Genomic DNA, 19883 nt, shown 5'->3' with positions numbered 1-19883 from the left:
AGAACGCATCTTGAAAATACTTCTCTGTGAACATGAAAATTTAGTATCTATTTGTTAGCATGAGACTTAGTGTGCCCTTTTTTTCAGAAAACCAAAGTCAACATGGTGTGCTTTCAAGTAACACACTAATTGCAAATAAGGTTAAAGGAAGATGTTTGTAAAATATGATTCTAAGAACTGACAGAGAAGGTTATTAAAAATAAGCAAATCACCTCTGTGAGCTCTGGGGAACATGGTATTTGTTTTGAGTACTGTTCCAGCACACCAGAACAGGTTTTGACCTTTACCTAGAAACTGTTCCAACCTATTACAGCTACATGAGCACATAACACAAAAGCAACCATAATATTGAATTATAGTAGGGATGTTTTTCATATGCCATTTTTTCTTTTCTACAGATAAACAATAATTAAAATATTTACGAACAATTAAAAGTATGTGTTTTCTTTTTGCAGATGATTTTTGAGTAATCAAAACATCTGTACTCCCTTAAAATTTTAAATTATCATTAGGAAATATTACTTAAGTGTCACTGTGAGGATTATATATAAAAATAAACATAATAAGCTTTCCCCATTGACTTGGAAATGATGTATCAATGTGCTATTCATAGCTCAATCTCTAATCATGAGACCTTCAGCATGGGAATTTCAGAATTTCATTATTCATCCAGTTCTGTAGCACAGGGCATTCTGTCACCATGCAGCAGCCAATTGAGGTTAAAAATAAATATTATCTGGAAGTTCTGTTTATGCCCGCTGTTAGCTGAGACAAGGGAATACATTGGTGTTTTCAGTATTGTGCAAATATGCTTATGAATAGAAAATTGATGTAAAATGTTCTGTGTTTATTCTCAGACTGCTTTTTACATGCTGGCCAACAAGAGAATGGTAGCTAGAATAATTTGGTCTGATAAAGTGATTTGTCCTTTATGTGAGAGCAGAATTATGCCAGCACTGGCTTCTACCAAGAAACCAGTTAGTACATTCTGTTAGTAATGAGCTGATACTTATGACTGTGATAGTTAATTCACAGAAATACCTGTAAATGTTGTAACTATAGGAAAATCTAATCAGCTTTTTTTTGGAGATTGATTCTAAAGTTTGATGGTTCCTTGTAAGCCAAACACATTTTTTGGGTTTTTACAGAATTTTTCAAAATAATTTAAGTTAAAACAAGTAAGGTGGAATGACCTTTAACTAGACGTGATTTGTAAATTCATACCCATCAACTAATATAGCTTCATTGGCCTTGCAATTTATAAACATCTACTATCATTTATTTCTTGTCAGTTCTTGGAGGCTTAGAAAATAACTACAGAATAGAGTAAATAAATAGTATTTTCTTTGTGTTTAAAGATATTCAAACTTCAGTGTGCAAGGTCTCATGGCAAAACCCAAAATGTGTTTAAACTGGTGGGGAAAAAATAATCACATTGACTTAAGAGTACCTTGTATTGAGCTACAGTGTTCTATAGACTGCTGAGTTCCTGTGGACATTGGTTGATCATTCTGCCTAAATAAAAATTGGAATCTATTCTAGACTTGCAGTGCTTAAAAACAAAACCCCAAACCAGTATTAGCAGATACTGATTTATTAATTTTATCCATTTGTAGATAGTAGCAGCACCCAAGCTTCAGATCAGTATTGAACTGTCTCTGCCAGTTCTAATGATAATAAAAACAAAATAAGTAGTATTTTGGCTTCTGAAAATAGCAGTCACAACAATTAAACAAATTAGAAATCTTTAATATTAAGGGAATATTTTAAAAATAATGGTGTTTCTCTGATGGACTAAGGACACATAAAAATTAAAGAAAATATTAAAATAATAAGTGGAAGCGACCAGTGTAGCTGGAAATAAAGGACAAGCTTTTTCAGACACTTGTTCACTTTTTAATATCATGTCTCATTCAAGTTTGCTGTACCTGTTCTCAAAATATCATTTTAGTATTAGAGAGACAACACAGATGTTTTAGCAAAATTATTCAAGCAGAGAACATCAGTCAAATCCGAAGTGTCAGGGTGTCACACTCTTACAGATTCCTTTAGAAATCAGAGGTTGATTTCTTCATTTCTCTCTGCTTCCTTTTCCCCCTTACTTTTTTTTCTCCCCCACAGACAGTAAGCAGAACTTGTTTACAGCAGTAGTAATTTGTCCATCTACCTCGATCACCAAAATAGTTGTATGGTTGTCAATTTCCATCCACATATCTGACTCTGACATCAGGCATGCCAGGATATGTAATGTTTTTTGCCCTCATTAAGTGGATACAATAGTTGACTGCTGACTTGGTTTTGGTAATTGGTAATTAGAAAATCATCATTTGTAATTACTCTTGACAGTTATTGATCACATTGTATTGTAGAAGTAAGTTGTCCTTGGAGATCATCAACAGAATAAATCCACATAATTAATTATATTTAAACTTTGAAACCCTAGCTCAATACTTCTAATTATGGTTTTATTTAGCTCAATGAAGTTCACTGTTTTCATAAGGACTTAGCAGCATGTTATTCCACAAGTGTGGAATTGGCACTTTGGGAAACAGTTGTTTTAAAGGACAAACTTGTACAGAAGTCAGCAGCCCTATGATGTTGAACATTAGGTCTTACATTCACTATATAGAAAGCTGCAATATATATAATACTGCAGTTTTTATTCATCAGTACTTCCAATATTGTCTTCCTGACGATTTTGGCTTGGGTAAAGTTCCAGGATCAGGACCTCAAGTTACAGGAAAACTTTTAGAAACCTCGAGCATTTTAACAAAGGATCACAGTCTGGGAATTTATCATGTGTTTTTAGAATCTGTACCTGTATCATGCTTATTTGGTATTTTTGCTTTATCCATGCAGGTTTACCTATGAAATTGCTCCTGTCTTTGTCCTCATGGAACAAATAACACTTCGAAAGATGAGGGAGATTATTGGATGGTCAAACAAAGATGGTGATGGAATATTCTCACCTGGTGAGTTTTTCTTCTCTGTTTTGGTGGTTTGACTAAAACTTCGAAAGTTAAAATAACCATAGGCTGTGTCTGAATACTCACACTATGTGCAATTTAGAAGTAGGAATGCTGTGTTTAAACATCCCACAGAATAGTTGGGGCAAAAAATTATCTCTGTGTATGGCTATGTACTATGGCATTTAAAACTTGACCCCAGTACACAGTTAGGCATTTAAACACCCCTTTTATGAGCTTCATTTCTGGAGGCACTGAGCAACCACAGCTCCTTTTGACTAGAAGTTCTCAGAAATCATGTACTGGTTTCTTTGGTGGTCAGTGAGGATTTGGGCTCACAGTCAGGAAAAGTTTGTGGTTGTCTGTCACTTTCTGGGACTTGTTATCTGGGATATAATCTGATTGCATTCACAAGTATGACTGTGGTATAAAGACCAGGACAATGTGTCTTCCCATGCAAGGAACATAAAGGCAGTGAGCAGTGACAGAAATGACTGGTGATGAAACATGTGAAGGTCCTGGGCTAATGTATGGACAATGTGGATGCCCAGCAGGACTTTTCTGGGTTTGGCATGAGGGAACACCACCCTGTCACAGAGCATAAAGGACAAAACTACCTCATTTTGGAACAGCCCACATAAAGTGCACACTCCATTCCTATCTGCTAGAAAACACAGATGTTTCTGTGTTCTCATCAATGACAACATTTCAGGGGAAGAAGTCATCCTAGGCTTAGGGGTGAGATTGATCTTATTAAAGCTTGAGGTCTGCACCAAAGAACTGAGCTAATTGTTCAGGGCTCTTTTTAGCAGCAAACCAAGATAAATAGGTGCTTTCCCTGTATTCAAATTCTTCAAAATTGAGTGTGAAAATAAATTAGGTGAATCATAGCCTGTGACGTGCCTCTTTCCCCTAAATGACTGTGAGGGAGTTTAGAAGAAGTAGCTCAGCTGTAGAAATCTACCTTTCAGCATCTACTTCTACATCTACAGTAAGATGGGATAAATCCATCTAATATATGACATTTCTTCAATCTCAGACAAGTTAATAAGTTCCTGTTGTTCTTGCTAACAAGAAGTTTACACAAAAGCAGCACAATGAAAGCTGAACTTTTTAGGAATATGTTACAAAATGATAGCAATTGAAAGAGATGGCGCTTAAGAAATTCTGATTGTTATTCTGGCTTTCTCGAGAGTCTGTCCTGTGCTATTCAGACAGATGCCAGTGCATTTCAGAGAAATGTTTTTTCATAGTTCACTGCCACTTTCACTGCATTATGCAAATGAGACACAATTGTCTGTGGTATAATATACTTTTTGTTTTCATTATCACTATTGTATTACTCATTTATTTGTTCACTTGCAGGAGGAGCGATCTCCAACATGTACAGCATAATGGCTGCACGCTACAAGTATTTCCCTGAAGTTAAAACCAAAGGCATGGCAGCAGTCCCTAAACTGGTTCTCTTTACCTCAGAACATGTGAGCTTAATACACTGCTAATTCTTAATTTACTTAAGTTTACATTTTCACAACATATGTCATAACATGACATATGTTGTGAAAATGGTTCACCATTAAACAACTGCTCCATTTCATGTTCATTTGTTTGCTGCAGAGTCACTACTCAATAAAGAAAGCTGGAGCTACACTTGGATTTGGAACAGACAATGTTATTTTGATAAAATGTGATGAAAGGTAGGATGAATGCTAAAATTTTGATAGATTAAATGTGTTCATGTGTTAAATTTGTTTTATTGTGTTTAAGGACTGATTTAGTATAGTGTGTCAAGTCGCTAATGGCCTGTTGAGAAAATCCTATTAAATTATTTCAACTGCAGCTATTATTTACATATACATTCTTTAACTTTCTTTGCCTTTCTGTTTCTGTGATAATTACAGAGGCAAAATAATACCAGCTGATTTGGAGGCAAAAATTCTGGAAGCAAAAGAAAAGGTTTGTGTTTTAAAAAATTGGTGCTTAAATGCTTGGCTTAGTAAAATTGCTTCTTCCTTTGAAGCCAGAGTGTGGACATTAAAGAGAACATTATAATGATATAAATACAATAACAGTATTTTTATATGTTTAATTATACATTCATGTATTGTTTACAGAATTATCTGTATGTCTTGGTGAGGTTTCCATTTTCTGTTTAAAACCAAAAGACTTTTTAACTCTTGAACAACAACTGTAGCTCATGATTTTTAAAAATAACTTCCTGTTTGGAAATATATGGAAACAAGCATGGAAACACAAAATCTTTTATCTAAACTTTTAAGCTTAGCCAAACCCATAAAAGATTCTACAGAGCCCTTAAAAATCCTATAGATTTCATGTAGGTAGCACGTATATTTGTTAAATATAGACAATAAGATTAATTTTTTGGCATTAATTGCTATTTCTTGAATCAATGCAGTGGAAAAACCCATGGATTTTTAATAAAATAACCAAAGAGAAATCAAGGTGTTTTTTTTTTTTTTTATTTCTTAACTTCTTTACATTTGGGAACTCTATGAAATAGCAGTTCACATTTATTTCATCTAATTCAAAATTGTCTCTCTTTGATCTGATAGTTTCTCATTTATTGCTTTTGTTTTAGATTGCTTAGTTTTGCTTTGTTTTGTTTATTAGTAGATAAGGACTAAAGGAACCATTTCAAGCTTTCAAATCATGACTTACAAATCATATTTAATTAATTTTTGTTTATACTGCTGTAAAAGTCCCACATTTACTTGAATATTGTTCATCTTCCACTACATTGTTTGAATCTCTTCTCTGAAATAGATTGAGATAATATTTCTGGAATTATTTTCCTTTTTTCTTTTTTTTTTCTCTCTGAAAGTGTTTTCAATTTATAGTTGACTTTTTTTTTTTTTTTTTTTGGTAGGGATACGTTCCTCTTTTTGTAAATGCAACTGCAGGCACAACAGTATATGGAGCCTTTGATCCGATACAGGAGATTGCAGATATATGTGAAAAATACAACCTCTGGCTCCATGTTGATGTAAGTAACACAAAAGTGCTGCTAGTCGGGCAAAAGAGGATCTCAGTTTACATGTTTTTTTCCTTGAATTAAAATACTTATTACTAGACTCTGAGTAAACTAAAATCTGTTGAGCTTTTCCAAAAAAATGAGTCTTCTCTTTTCTTCTGTCTCTTCCAGGCTGCCTGGGGGGGTGGACTCTTAATGTCCCGAAAGCACCGTCATAAACTGAGTGGAATAGAAAGGTACTACCCAGGGCTTCTTTGTAATTCTATTCTTAAAGTACTTTCACAAGATACCTGACACTTCAGCAATTCATGAAAATGTTCCTTTGCTACGGTGAGGAGTTTAACACTAAATTAAACAATAGTGAGGCAAAAGGAAAAGGTTCAGACTAGGGAGATGGAAACAATGCTACAGAAGAAATCTGTGATGTACCATTGAGTGAGAGGTAAGTTTTCAGCAGATTTGAAGGAAGACAAGTATATTACGCAAAGTTTTGGAGGGATCGTAAGTCTGGGAATGCATGGAGAAGTATTTGAGGAAAAAAATGAAGTGTGAGAGCTAGACAATCTCTGAAATGTAGGGCTTCGAGAATACCAGTGATAAATGAGGGATCCGGGGAAGGTGTTTGAGCATGAATATCCACAGTGGGAATTTGTAGAGGTACTCTCCTGAAAGATGTTTGCAGGTTTTCTGGAAAATAAAGAGTGTATGTTCATGAGTTCTGTAAATGGAACACATACATATGCTTAGTCTTATATCACTTTTATTTATACACACACACACACACACACACACACACACACACACAGATAGGTGTGTACAACAATGAGAGGAGGTAGAGACTGAATTAGCAGCAATTTTCAGGGGCAAGTTTCAATACCTTTAAGGCTTGAAAGGACTGTGATGGACAGAACTGCTACACTTCTGCTGTACTATGGAGAAGACTGAGGTAGTTCACAGAGAGGCCAGAAAGGGTCACAGATGTCACCAGTCTGAGGGCACAGGGGCCTGTGTGTTGGTGCCATGTGGGGATTACATGAAACAAGCGGGAAGCTCTTGTTGAGGTCAGGGTGAAGTCTGCAGAAAAGAGCATGTGTGTACCCCCAGGCAGGTAACCCAGTTTACCAAGATGCCCACTGAGACCAGAAGCCAGCCTTTGATTGAATCAAACTTCAAGAGGTAAAGCATTTGTATTGGTAGTGACAGCAGAGTGAGAATGTGACCCTCCCACTGGTTCTTACAATTTTGACTCAGGAGTCATTCCAGGCATAGTCTTTGGCACAGTTGTACCCATATCCAATGATGACAAGTCTGTAGAAGATGCTATATTTATAATCCCATGTCTGTGTTGAACTCTAGATTTTCTCTGAAAGCACTTAACCATAAAATGGTGCCCATCTGAAAAAAATCAGAAAAGCAATGAAGAATCACAAACTTTTGATCTTTTCCATCATTGCAGCTATCAGCCTTCAGGGAAGCAAAAAATATTTGAAGCAAGCTCTATCCATGTACTTTTAAATTAGCATCAAATTGCTCCCTTGAGTTGGCCATTCTGAATATGGGCACTGTGTAAAATAGTAAAATGAGTATAGTGAGCAATGCTCTTCCTTAGGGAAAACAAACTGTCCTAGGTGTGGGCATCTCATGCAGTAAGTGAAGAATAAGTACAACATCAAGGATAGTGTATGGAAGGACTGGCAGCAAAACCATGGGGACCTTTCTGTTACTTCTCATGCAGTAAGTGAAGAATAAGTACAACACCAAGGATAGTGTATGGAAGGACTGGCAGCAAAACCATGGGGACCTTTCTGTTGCAAGGACAGCAGCATGTGGTGTGGAGTACCCTGAAGCAGCAGAATACAATCAACATTTGCCCAGCCCAATTTACTTGTGACTCATGGCAACATGTCTAATATTAAGTCAGCATTGCAAAATAATTTTCTTACGATACAGAGGTTTGGTTACAGGAGTTTGGCACACCCCTTTTGACCTGAGGTCAACCCTAAGGTGCTAATTAAGGCCATAATTGTAAGTAAACACAGAAAGCAGCAGGCTATGAAGCGTGAAATTATTTCTTTCCCAGTCAGCTATACAGGTTTCTAACATGGGATGGGGCCCACATGTACGGGATAATTGCCTGTCACGGGCCCCAGCTGGGCTCTCTTGATAACACAGGTTGTACTTTGCCTGCTTGGACACACTGGCATGGAGGACTGGCATGCTGCCAGGGCACAGAGCTGGGACTGCCTGTGGTGGGACAGCCTCTGGCTGGGGGCTGCACTGAGGAGAGAATGACAGCTTCATGTTAACATAAACCTAATGCTCCTTGTGAGGAACGACTTGAAATTGTCTTTGTTTGAAACCCTGAAAGTTAAATGAATGTGCTAAACTGAAGGCATGGTGTTTTCAAAAGGAAATAAGTTGTTATATAAATTCCGTTATCCTGACTGCTTCATCTGAACTATTAGTGAAGTTTTTCTAAAAGATAAGTCTGAGCTATTTATCTGCTGGTTTGCACTGCATAAGCAGCTGATGTCAGATGGATGGTGAGCTCCCCAGGTACAGCACAGGCTGCACTGTTCCTTCAGCTGAGGGGTGCTACAGTCTGATCTAGCACATACAGGGATTGGAATTGTATCTAGAAATCAGTGGTCCTCAGACTGGGGTGAAGACATCACTGTGTTACTCAAAACAGAGAAACTGTGGTTGTGTCTGTGTCCTCTGAGAGCAGGGTGTAGAAGAGGAGGAAGTACCTTTTAATTTTCTTTCAACTACATTGTAAAAACATGCATAGTCTGTGAAATACAATTATGCACTTTGCTTCTTCGGAACATGCAGTGAAGCAAGGGGACGTTTGGTAATTAATTACTTGGGGTGAAAAGGTCAATGGATGTGCAACGTTGGCACATTTATTTCAGTGTCACCATTAAACTGTCTAGGATAGTATGTTAAAATACAGAACATCTGTTTGACTTGTAAATTAGGTGATCTTGTGGACTGTAAGAAATTTTAAGCTTTACATAGAGAATGGTAGGATAAGATGTAAGGTTTTAGAGCCTTTTAACAGTCCATGGGCTTGACAAGCAAGGGCTGTAGCTCTAACTGGGAAAGCAGGTAAGCATGCAGAACATCTTTTTACTTCCTTTCTATTTTTCCAGCAGCTGTTCAGTAAAGAACTGTATTCTCCCACAATTCATATTAGTCCCTTAATTGTCTGACACCCCCACTTTCCCAATCAGTACCTTGAATTGATAGAACATATCAAAGAGGTTTTGTTATTTTTATTAGCGCTATTTCTAGAAGAGAACTCATCTGGGGATGATGTTACTGTATCAGCTAATCAGTCTGATACTAATTAGCTGGTATTAGTAATAATATAAAATAATCACAAGTCTGACATTGCAATGTTAACACAAAAAAAATTCCTTTCCCGGACAGCATAGCTGGGAAAGAAGACACTTAAGACAGCAATAATACCCATAGTGATATCATCATGGTCAAAACTCCATGTATTTCCAGCTGAAAGCAGAAAACAAAGGTCACTGCTTCAGATTAAGTTTCTGTTTTCCAAACCTATCTGAATGTGTAATTTTTTTGCAGAGCCAACTCAGTCACTTGGAATCCACACAAGATGATGGGAGTGTTGTTACAATGTTCTGCCATTCTTGTCCGGGAGAAGGTCTGCCTTATATTTAATAATTAAACATTAAAAAAAAATAAATATCAAGCCCTACTTTTTAAGAGGGTACTGCAAAATCTGTTTGATTTCAAAACTTCTTTTGGAAGGAATAATTGTGTGGATTTACATTGTGTTTTGGAAGTTATTTTATCTGTCCTGGGGGTTTTGGCTTTTTTAAATTAAAGTTGTAGACAACATGGGTCAGATCCTCACCTGTTGGATCTTTGCATATTCTGATAGCAACAACAGAGCCATGCTAATGTACTTCATCTGAGCACCTGCCCCCTTGTTTCTGTGATACATTGAACATAGGGCCTTGGCTTTAATACTTGGTCACAGTCTAAACTGCTTAAGTAAGAAGCAAGTTTCTACCTTACATAGTGGTTTAGAAGTTTCCCAGTTCTGTTGAAAAGAAAACATGCTGGTCTTATTATGACCCTTTTAGGGCTAGCGTCTAGATTCTTAGTTGTCATCAATTAAAGGAGAACCTTGTGTCTTGTTTCTTTTAAGCAATACATATTTTTATTAAATTATTTTAAAAAAATTAAATCATATGTGGTACCATATGTGGATAGGACTAATGATGTTGCCTACTAGCCTCTTGTATGCCAATTGCTACTAGAAGCACTTAGTTGAAGAAGTAATCCTTGTGCACAGAATTGGAATGGAAGAATTGGAAGTTGCAGCCCTAGGTCTGCCATTGTTCTTCCAACCAATCCATCTCTAAACTGAGGACTGCAGCATTTATTTCCCTTTGTAAAACTCATCTATGAAAGGGAAGCACAAGCCTTTGTTAGTGGCATGCATGCTTATTGTGCCAGCTATTGCAGGATTTTGGCAAGAGTTTTTGTTCTCCATATGAGAACTTTGATAGATGTTTTTGTATTTATGAGACACACTGGTGTCTTCAAGTTTCTTGCAAAAAGCAGTTTCAAACTCTAAAGGAAATGCGAACCATTTTAGAAACGTCCCATATGAGACTTCTGTGTAACATAAGGAATTTGCTGCTCGTTGTTTCCACCAGGCATTTTTACCAGTAGTCCCTAGATTTCTATTGGTCTGTGAACCATATTTATTTATATGCAAAAAATGTCCAGTTTATGCTATTTGTGCTTATACTCATCCCTAATGTTAAGTGTCATAAAGCTGAACAACAATCAAAGTTTAAACCTTCAATTACATTTTTTCACTCCATTTTGTGTAGCAATCTGTTGCATTGAGAGACCACAGCTTTATTCTCGTGTGTAATTTAACAAATCATGAATTTCAGTTTAAAGAATATAGCCTTATAAATTGAAGTGGTGAAAGCTAATATCACAAACTAAGTCTCCAAATTAATCTGTGAATATTTTCTCAGGGGGGTGTTTCTGTGTGTAAAACCATATGGCTACTCAGAGACTTCTAAGAGAACCACCTTAGGTTAATGAAATTAATTTTGTGGCTCAGGTTTGCAAAACAAGGTCAGTATGTTATAATATGTCCCATCAAAGAACAATCCTCCTGTACAAGTTTGAAATACATTTTTATACATTATTAATGTGTACATTCTCTCATGCACAAATGCCAGGTAAGTCATGTAAGTGTACATGTTTTTTGTTGTAGGGTATCCTTCAAGGCTGCAATCAAATGTGTGCAGGCTATCTCTTCCAGCCAGACAAACAGTATGATGTCTCCTATGACACTGGAGATAAGGCAATACAGTGTGGTCGACATGTAGACATTTTCAAATTCTGGTTGATGTGGAAAGCAAAGGTAAATAACGAAAGTTTATCTCAAAAACCAGAAATGTATTTATTTAATTTCTACGTGTCATGTAATGGAATCCTTAATTCTAACATAAATATTTGTGTCATTACAACCTCTAAACACAGAAATATCCAAGTATTAATTCAGAAAGGAACTATGTGAATTGTAGAACAATGCTAGCTGTCAGTAAATTCAGATGGCAATTAGAAGAAGGATTTAAGTCACTAGATGAGTCCTGCAGAAAAACCATTGAGTGCAGGGCACCAAAATGATCTCTTGTTGTGATGCTCTACACTTGGATAGTATTTTATGGCAGATTACTTGTAACAGCAGAGCAGCCTTGATGACTTACAAGGGTCCTTTGAATATGACATTTCAATGCATAGATTTTATAAGTGACTTTTTAAGTCAAAACAAGGCCTTTTTCTGAGCAAGCTTTGCCCAAGTGACGATTCCACAGTTATTCTGGTACTACTGGGGTATGCCTGGATGGCTGAATTTAAGCATGGGCTTTTGTCCAGGCTTACATGTTCACAAGATGAGGATTCATGTAGTCAAGAAAACACATTCCATTGTTATTGCTTTATCTGCTGTCATCTCATTACTGTTATTCTTAATCTTCTGCTGGCAAAATGGGAATTCAGTTGGGTAACCTGTCCAGAGTCTAATTTTTAAAATAAAATTGATATTATATCTAATGATAAACTCTAAAATCATAAACCAATTTTCACTTTGGGAGAAAATGCTTGCTTCTTCATTCATGTACAAAGTGTACTTAAAAAAAAACCCCAACTATTTATTATCAATATTCATATACTTTTTCTGGGATTATGATCTTGACAACATATCAGTGGGTAGGCAAGTGACATAGTAAACATGTTGCAGACTTTTGCTTGCTGGTTAAACTCACATTTCTAGCAAACCATTCAGAGAAAATATTTTACTTCCCAATTCTTACACTTTCAACTGAATTCCCATTCCAAGTTTCTAGTTTTTCAGCAGCAGCTGTAAAGCCAGAACATAATATCCATAATATTTTTGGAAGCCCAAAAAATATAAAAGACCTAAAATAATCTACTAAAAAATAGTGAAAGTCCTTGTTATTTTCATAATAAATTCTCTTAAAATGAGACAACTGGGGCCACTTTTAGCCACTTTTTAACCGTTGATTAATGCTACTTTTAAGTTACAAGAAATAATACTGTTAAATGTTTTCTGCCTGAAAATATTTAAGAGTGAAACTTATCTGAAAAGGTGATTGCATCAGAGCAGGAAAAAAATGACCATATAACTAATACCTACTTTCTTATTAAAATAGGGTACAGTAGGATTCGAAAATCAGATCAATAAATGCCTGGAGCTGGCAGAATATCTCTACACTAAAATCAAAAACAGAGAAGAATTTGAGATGGTTTTTGAAGGGCAGGTAAGTTTGCTTTCACGTATGTATGAGCCAAATATGTCTTCATGCTTCTCACAGTTCTTCAAGACAGCTATGCAAAACTGCTCTGATTTTCTAAAGAACTACATGACTATTGGCATCTCTGCAGATTTTTTGTCAAATACATGTGGTTTTATACCATAAATGTCAGGTTTATCTCCTCTTCTTCTGCAGAGGCCTTCTCAGTTTAGGGTATGAAGAGTGCCTTAATACAACCTACTCATACTGAGATTATTAGTACATAACTGAGAATCTGCTATTTTTACTGTATATTCTTTTGCTAGTGCCAGTACAGAAACCTTTGGATCATAGTATAAACTTCATTTCCCCCTTTGCTAAGGAAAGGAATATTAGATTGCCCTTGCTGTGATCCTGAAAAACAGTTACTCATAGAACTGCACAAGGGTGAAAAGCATTTGCACTTCATTAGCAACATAACTATTGCAAATGGGACAACGTATAGGGAATCTAAGGCAGCAGTGGCAAGCAGCAGTACTGTAATGCATTTCTGTCTGTTTAAAATGCAGGACTAGGAAAGTTAATACTATATTTTGTTTTTCATGTCTGTGATAAAATATACTACTGACTAGCCTTTAGTGTGGGAATGATCTGTGTAATTTTTTTAATTGATGCATATGTTTGGTTCTTTTTGCAGCCAGAGCATACAAATGTATGTTTTTGGTATATTCCTCCAAGTCTCAGGGGCATGCCAGACTCTGATGAGAGAAGAGAAAAGTTACACAGGGTAAGTATTTTTTGGTTAAATGTAAAAGGATAATTCCAAATTCTGAGACGTCAGTTCTCCATTGCTTGCAATGACCTTGATATTTGTTCACTTTTGTCTTTAATTTATGTTGATGCTCAAGTAATGTTTTCCCTATAGAACAAGATTCAGAATATATTCAGTTATCCTGTGCTCAAAGTGTTACAAGCCTTCAAAAAGTAGCTAGGCCTACAGACATCACAGTGTTCTTTGGATAGGACAGCTTATCTACAAGAGAAACAGAGGGTAATTGTTTGAAAATGCTTGGACAGGTAAAGGACATGAAAACCTGTGAGTTCCTTCTCAGGTATTTATTCTGATTTTAAATGCCAATGCATTAATGCATTTCAGTGAAAATGAAGTCCTCCACCCTTTGGAGGACTTTGGGATACATTTATCTGAAGTAGTAGAGGAAAGTGAAGGCATCCTAGAAGCACCACCAGAAAAGATATAATGTTATTCAGAACTTGAGGGAAGCAAAATACAGTAATTTTGTAGTGGTGTTTTAGAAGTTGGAATGAAATACATTCAGAAGAAAAAAGAATGATATCATGGTGTCAAAAATAATTGCTCTTTTGTGTCTGAGTGTGAGAGTGTGTGTTAAGGAAGGGAGAAGAATGAGCAAACTTGGGAGATTTTGTAGAGGATTTAATGCCTGCATCACAATGGGGGAAGAGAATAGAAGAGACCAGAAATTCCTGAGTAAAATTCCTGGGTCAAGCCAGTCCCATGTTAGATAAAGAAATTGACAAAAACAAAGAGAGAATAGAGGAAGATAGCGGTAAGAAGTAAGAAACAGCAAGAGGGATGAAATATTTGATTTAACCCTGTTAAATGTTAGAGGACATCATAAAGCATTCTACAAAACAGTGAAGGAGCCAGACATCTGACCTTGCCTGGCAGAGAGTAGAGCAGGAGAATGAAGGTCTGGATGGAAAAACTGGACTTAGTCAATACCAAATATTAAGACTGTCAGAACATTATTCCTTGTAAATTAAACCAAGGAAGTGAGCTTGTGGTAAATGCACAGTACTGCAAAACTACTGGAAGATTTCCATGGCTTATCCTAACAAAAAAATATTCTTTATGACATAGATCTTGTTGAAAAATTTCCATTGTTGTCTCCCCATACAAAATGCTTTGAGAATACATAATATTCTCATGGAAAATATCCACTACCCTCAAGAAGGTCTGAAGTGGACATTCATACAGAAGTAGAAAATGTTTCACCATGACAAAATCTTCAGCACAAAGAAATGATATACATTTAATATATAAAATTATTACACAGCAAATACTCTGGGGTACTATTAATTTGTAAATCAAAAAGATGGATATTATTGTTGTCAACTTTTCTTTAAATAGCCAATCTTACATATTTAGTTTTTCAAGCTTTTTCTTGTTACAGACATTTTTTATTAAAACAAATGCCTGTCAATTTATTTTTTCTGAATTAAGAAATGCTGCGATATACAAGGAAAGAATAATTTTTTTCTTCTCTCTTTGTGTGTGTGTGTCTCTCTCTCTCTTTTTTTGTGTTTTTTTTTTTAATGATAAAGGTGGCACCAAAAATCAAGGCATTGATGATGGAGTCAGGTACCACCATGGTTGGATATCAACCTCAGGGCGATAAAGTCAACTTCTTCCGAATGGTCATCTCAAACCCAGCAGCAACTAAGTCTGACATTGACTTCCTCATTGAGGAAATTGAGAGGCTGGGGCAGGAGCTGTAGTGATTGAATGATTTATTTCTTGAATTCACTGTTTTCCAGCACTGGCTATTTTTTAAACCCAGTTCTGCAGAACATGTTTAAAGGAAATTCTGTAAGTTGCAATCTCCTAAGACATCCTTAAACAAAACAACTATAGGCTACTGAAATATATATGTATTGGTAGATCATATTATTGAGGGAAAATGTATTATCTTGAAGTTGAAGTACTATTGACTCTTACATTGGTCTTGTTTATTGTAGACAGCAGAAAATTAATAGATATTAAAATAGCAAATTAAGAACTCTGCACAGTATATATGTACAGTATAAATAAATATATATAATTATATATATACATACATATATATATATATAAAGTGGTTATAAACTTAGATCAAAGCCACAGCATGTTTTCCACTTTAAGAAAATTAAGTTTTCCTTCAACAACTTTGATGTGGATAATGTGCTACAAGTTTTTCTGCCAGACAGAAATAGACATATAGAAACATTTCTAAAATGTAGATTCTTAGGAGCTAAAGAAAATGTATAACAGTATTAGATCTTATTGTTGGTGCTTTTCACACATACAAAACAGCAATCTCTAAGAGCACCTTTGAGTAAAATAGTTGTACTTGCCCCTTAGTGTCAAATCAGGGGATGACAGTAGCAGAGTCATTGTAACAGGTATATTATTGCTGTATTTTTAGAGGTTAATTTGTGTAGATTGTGTATATTATTGTTAAATTACTTTGTGTAAAAGGATTTAAATGTAATAGTTTTACAGCAAGATAACTGTTTAATTGTAGGTATCTGAAACATTTGCTTATTTATATGCAGAGATTTACCATGCTGAAGAGTTGTCTTGTATTTTCTTCCGTTTGTAATGTAACCTATTTATATATTATTGAAGTTCTAAATAATGTTTATGGTATTTTAGTGTCTTTGTGAGCCAAAGAAAAAATATGAAAATATTAGTTGACACTTTTGTTTAAATCCTAGTGCCCTTAAAGTATAACTTACAGATAATTTTACTGAAGATAAGGAATTCTGACATTGTGTATAGACTATCAAATTATGGGATCCCTTTAATCTATTAGAATTATTAGAAATTTCAGTTTTATTTATTGTAATGTCAGACTGTTCAGTGTTCTGAATGCTTTTCTAGTGAATATTGATTGCTAACCAAGGCCCCTGTTTTTGAGTTTTATTTCAGAACTGACCTCTGTGACCATTTTAACTAAATTCTGTGGGAGTTTTAACCACATCATTCTTTTAGTGAAATGGAATTTCACTAAAATGGAATTTGGAGCTTATAAAATAAATAAAACCAAAAGGAATCTCAGTATCTTTTAATACAGCCAGCTTGTCCCAATAATTTCAACTGGTTAGTCTTTTCAAAGTATAGACACCAGATTCATCTGCAGCTTGATCAATTTTAATCATTAGCTAATCAATATTACTGAGTGGAAAAGTCCATACTAGAAACAGAGTAGTGGAACAAAATGGAGATTCAATAATCCTCTATTCACTGAGTTGGTGTCAAGGTGATAAATGGAATATGCTAATTTCAAGTGTTTTCATACGTGATTCTTTGCAAAGCAGTAATTAATTGCTTTTTTTTCCCCTCCCCTCCATCTCAGTAATAAAATTGAATTATTTTAGAAACTTTCAGTGAAATACAGTCATGCCATGAAGTTTTTGCAGTCTCTCTGGCCCCTGTCAGTCCTGTGGAAAGACAGCTACAGGTAAGAGAGATTTCCATCCTGCAGGTCCCACTGGTTGTCCTTTGAGGATGGTGTCTAAGGTTTGTGGCTGTGTTGGCACAGGGAGAAGGAAGAAGCTGTTACAGAAAATGCTGTCTCCTACAGCACAGCCTTTCCAAGTTTTCATAGAACTCTTGCTTATTCCTCTTTCAAAATCTTCTGTAAAATCTATTCTTCAAATCGAGTTGAAGCTAAAAATTATTGTAAATTTGTCACTGACCTTTAGATTTATGAGTATGACTTTCTAAATTGATCTGCATTGTTACTCCATATCATGAAACCCCCTAGTAATCTTACCAATACAGTATTCCTTTCATTAGATTTTTTCAAGACAGTGTAGTTGGTTTCTTGCCTTCTTGATCTCAAACCTCAATCTTGCTCAATTATAAGCCTATTGTATTACTTTGTATTCAATACTTGACATTTCCTGTTGGAAACATCCATGCTGTATGACCTGAGGCCTGCAGTACAGGTCATAACCATTGGCATAAACATTGACTTTAGTGCTAACTTCCATAATATTGAATGCCATTTTTTAAAGATACCAGCTATTCATCAAAACTAGAGAACCTCTCATCGAGAGCTGTTCTTAGAGTACAGAAAGAAGCTTGTTTTGAAGAAGCACATGTCACATTTTTATTTCAGACTTCTGTCTGAAATCTGGTCTCAGTTTTACTTTATTCAAAAGGCAGCTACAGAAGATTGAAAAAATTCTTTCAGTCCTTCTTGTTTATGAGAAACAATATGAGCTAATATAATTAATCCAAAGACATATAACTGGTGACTTAGCTTCACTAGAGGATTTTAGGTCTTCCACACAAATGCCATAGTTCTTATGATTTCCTCAGTTCTTAGGTGGGAATTTCCAATTTCTTCCATCTCCCTTGTCAATAACAGTATAACTAAAGCTCCATCTTTCCCTCAGTCCTCTAACCTTAATATTTTAACCTCAAGAACCCTGTAACCAGATCACCATCTCAACATTCTAATAGTAGTTTAATGTATCTGAGCTGTTAATTCTCCTTGAAGCAAATAAATGAGGTGAAGAGAACCGTCTTCATCCTGATCATGAAGCTGTAGGAAGGACCATAATACAGCTCATGGCACTCACACAGCACAGCCCTGTTCTGAAATGCAGTCAGAAACAGATCTAGACCTCCTCAGTGCATGTATAATGTTTTGCTCACTAAAATTTCTGCTTCTTCCTTTTATGAAGCACCTTGTGTTTTGAAGGTTAAAGCATCAGAGGCTCTTGCTTTTGCCATTGATGGTTTGCAGCCAAGGGGGAACAATGGAGCTCCTCCTGCTTGTTTTGGAAGTGAGAGAGTCAATGCATAGGTGTTGTCTCTAAAGACAGAGGGCTTAGATTTATCTTCCTACCCTCTGCATTTATCTTGCTTTTCTGCAGTGTTGTGTCTTGACACAGATGACCACCATTGGATTTTTGCAAAGCTTTTGATTCTAATATCAGATTCTGGGGTGCTTTCCTATTAGATATACTGTGTTCAACAGGCACCGTGCTCGTATTAATTTCTGACTTGGTTAACTGATTTTAACAGAGCAGTTATAGTCATTAGTGAGAAAACTCATCTTTTTTCTTATTAGGTCATTTCCATCTGAGTAATATGCCACAGCTTCTCAGAGTAACACTGACCTGGAACTTTCCTTCTTTTAAATCCATATGCTATTGACTCTGAGAGATTAGGATGTATGGAGATACAGGAGTATTGACTAATGTAAAGCATTTTAATTCCAGGTGAGCAACTTTGTTTTTCTGAGGTTTAAAATACACTCTGAGCTAGCAATTTTGCCTTTAAATTACAGGGACAATCACTGTAACTTTGCATGGGTGAATTCAGATCAATTAAACAATAGGCAAGATCTTAGCTGAACAAGTAGCTGCAGTGCTTATGAACTGATATAATTTATTTGGAAAAGACTGACCACTGGATAAAAATCAAGAGCAGCTGGTGATTTTGAATGAGAAAAATTCTGATTGTGTTATTAAAGGTAATTTTTAGAGAAGATAGATTATACCATTCATGGCAGACAGCCAGAAGCAGGGGCCTTGAGAATAATCCAGAATTTTAAGATCATCATGAAGTTAGCTCATAATCTGTTTTTTGAATGGTGACAAATATGAAAGGATTTTTTAAACAGAATCTCTGTTTTGTGGTTTAAGAAATGTTGAAGTTATAAAGAAGTTATGCAATGCACTTTTAATTTTTCAATAAAAGTTTATCTTAAAAATTACTAATTTGTCTCATAATTTTTGTGAGATCTTTTGTTTCCTTAAGAATATGAGACAAAAACCATGCAACATTATCCCTCACCTTAAAAATAGTAAGGCAAATGTTAAGGCAACTATTTAAATTTAATTGTGAGTTGAATGTGAGCTTGTACCAACAGTGACTGAGGAAGAACCACAAGCACAGAACCTTGGTCAGTTTGGACAGGATTGTTGAGACATTAGTACTGTGTGTAATATGAAAAATGTGCTTTAAAATCGTGGATTCTAGACCATGCTTTGGGGTAACCCACTATTCTCTTGTACCCTTGCAGGAGATAAAATAATTTTAGGGTTTTTTTACACCAAATAGATCAAAAAATAAGAGTACATTTTGAATTCATTAAACTATAAAATTCTTTTTTTCATGGTATAGATAAATTCTGATTAATTGCTGCTCTATGCATTATCAAAATCAACTGTCATTGATTTTAACATATATAGGAAATTTTATTTTGATTGCTTTAAGGTAGGATGAACATCCTGCAATTAGGATGAATTTTCTTAAGAACAGTTTTATTTTTAAGTTAAATATTT

General features: G+C 35.5%; 1 protein-coding gene across 1 annotated transcript in view; it reads left to right on the top strand.

Moving 5' to 3' along the window:
• GAD1 (glutamate decarboxylase 1) overlaps positions 1–19312 on the top strand; it is a 33026-nt gene extending 13714 nt beyond the window's left edge. The window contains exons 7-17 of the mRNA XM_036387165.2: positions 2860–2972; positions 4332–4447; positions 4584–4663; positions 4868–4922; positions 5854–5970; positions 6130–6194; positions 9556–9634; positions 11237–11386; positions 12699–12806; positions 13477–13566; positions 15144–19312. Coding sequence (XP_036243058.1) covers positions 2860–2972; positions 4332–4447; positions 4584–4663; positions 4868–4922; positions 5854–5970; positions 6130–6194; positions 9556–9634; positions 11237–11386; positions 12699–12806; positions 13477–13566; positions 15144–15317 — 1147 coding nt within the window. The 3' untranslated portion in view covers positions 15318–19312. The remainder of the gene's footprint in view (positions 1–2859; positions 2973–4331; positions 4448–4583; positions 4664–4867; positions 4923–5853; positions 5971–6129; positions 6195–9555; positions 9635–11236; positions 11387–12698; positions 12807–13476; positions 13567–15143) is intronic.
• The last annotated feature ends 571 nt before the right edge of the window (positions 19313–19883 follow it).

This window comes from Molothrus ater, chromosome 7, assembly GCF_012460135.2.
Source record: "Molothrus ater isolate BHLD 08-10-18 breed brown headed cowbird chromosome 7, BPBGC_Mater_1.1, whole genome shotgun sequence".
In the NCBI taxonomy this organism is placed as follows: domain Eukaryota; kingdom Metazoa; phylum Chordata; class Aves; order Passeriformes; family Icteridae; genus Molothrus; species Molothrus ater.
The sequence above is the reverse complement of the archived record's forward strand: the minus strand, read 5'-3'. Positions and strand labels throughout refer to the sequence as shown.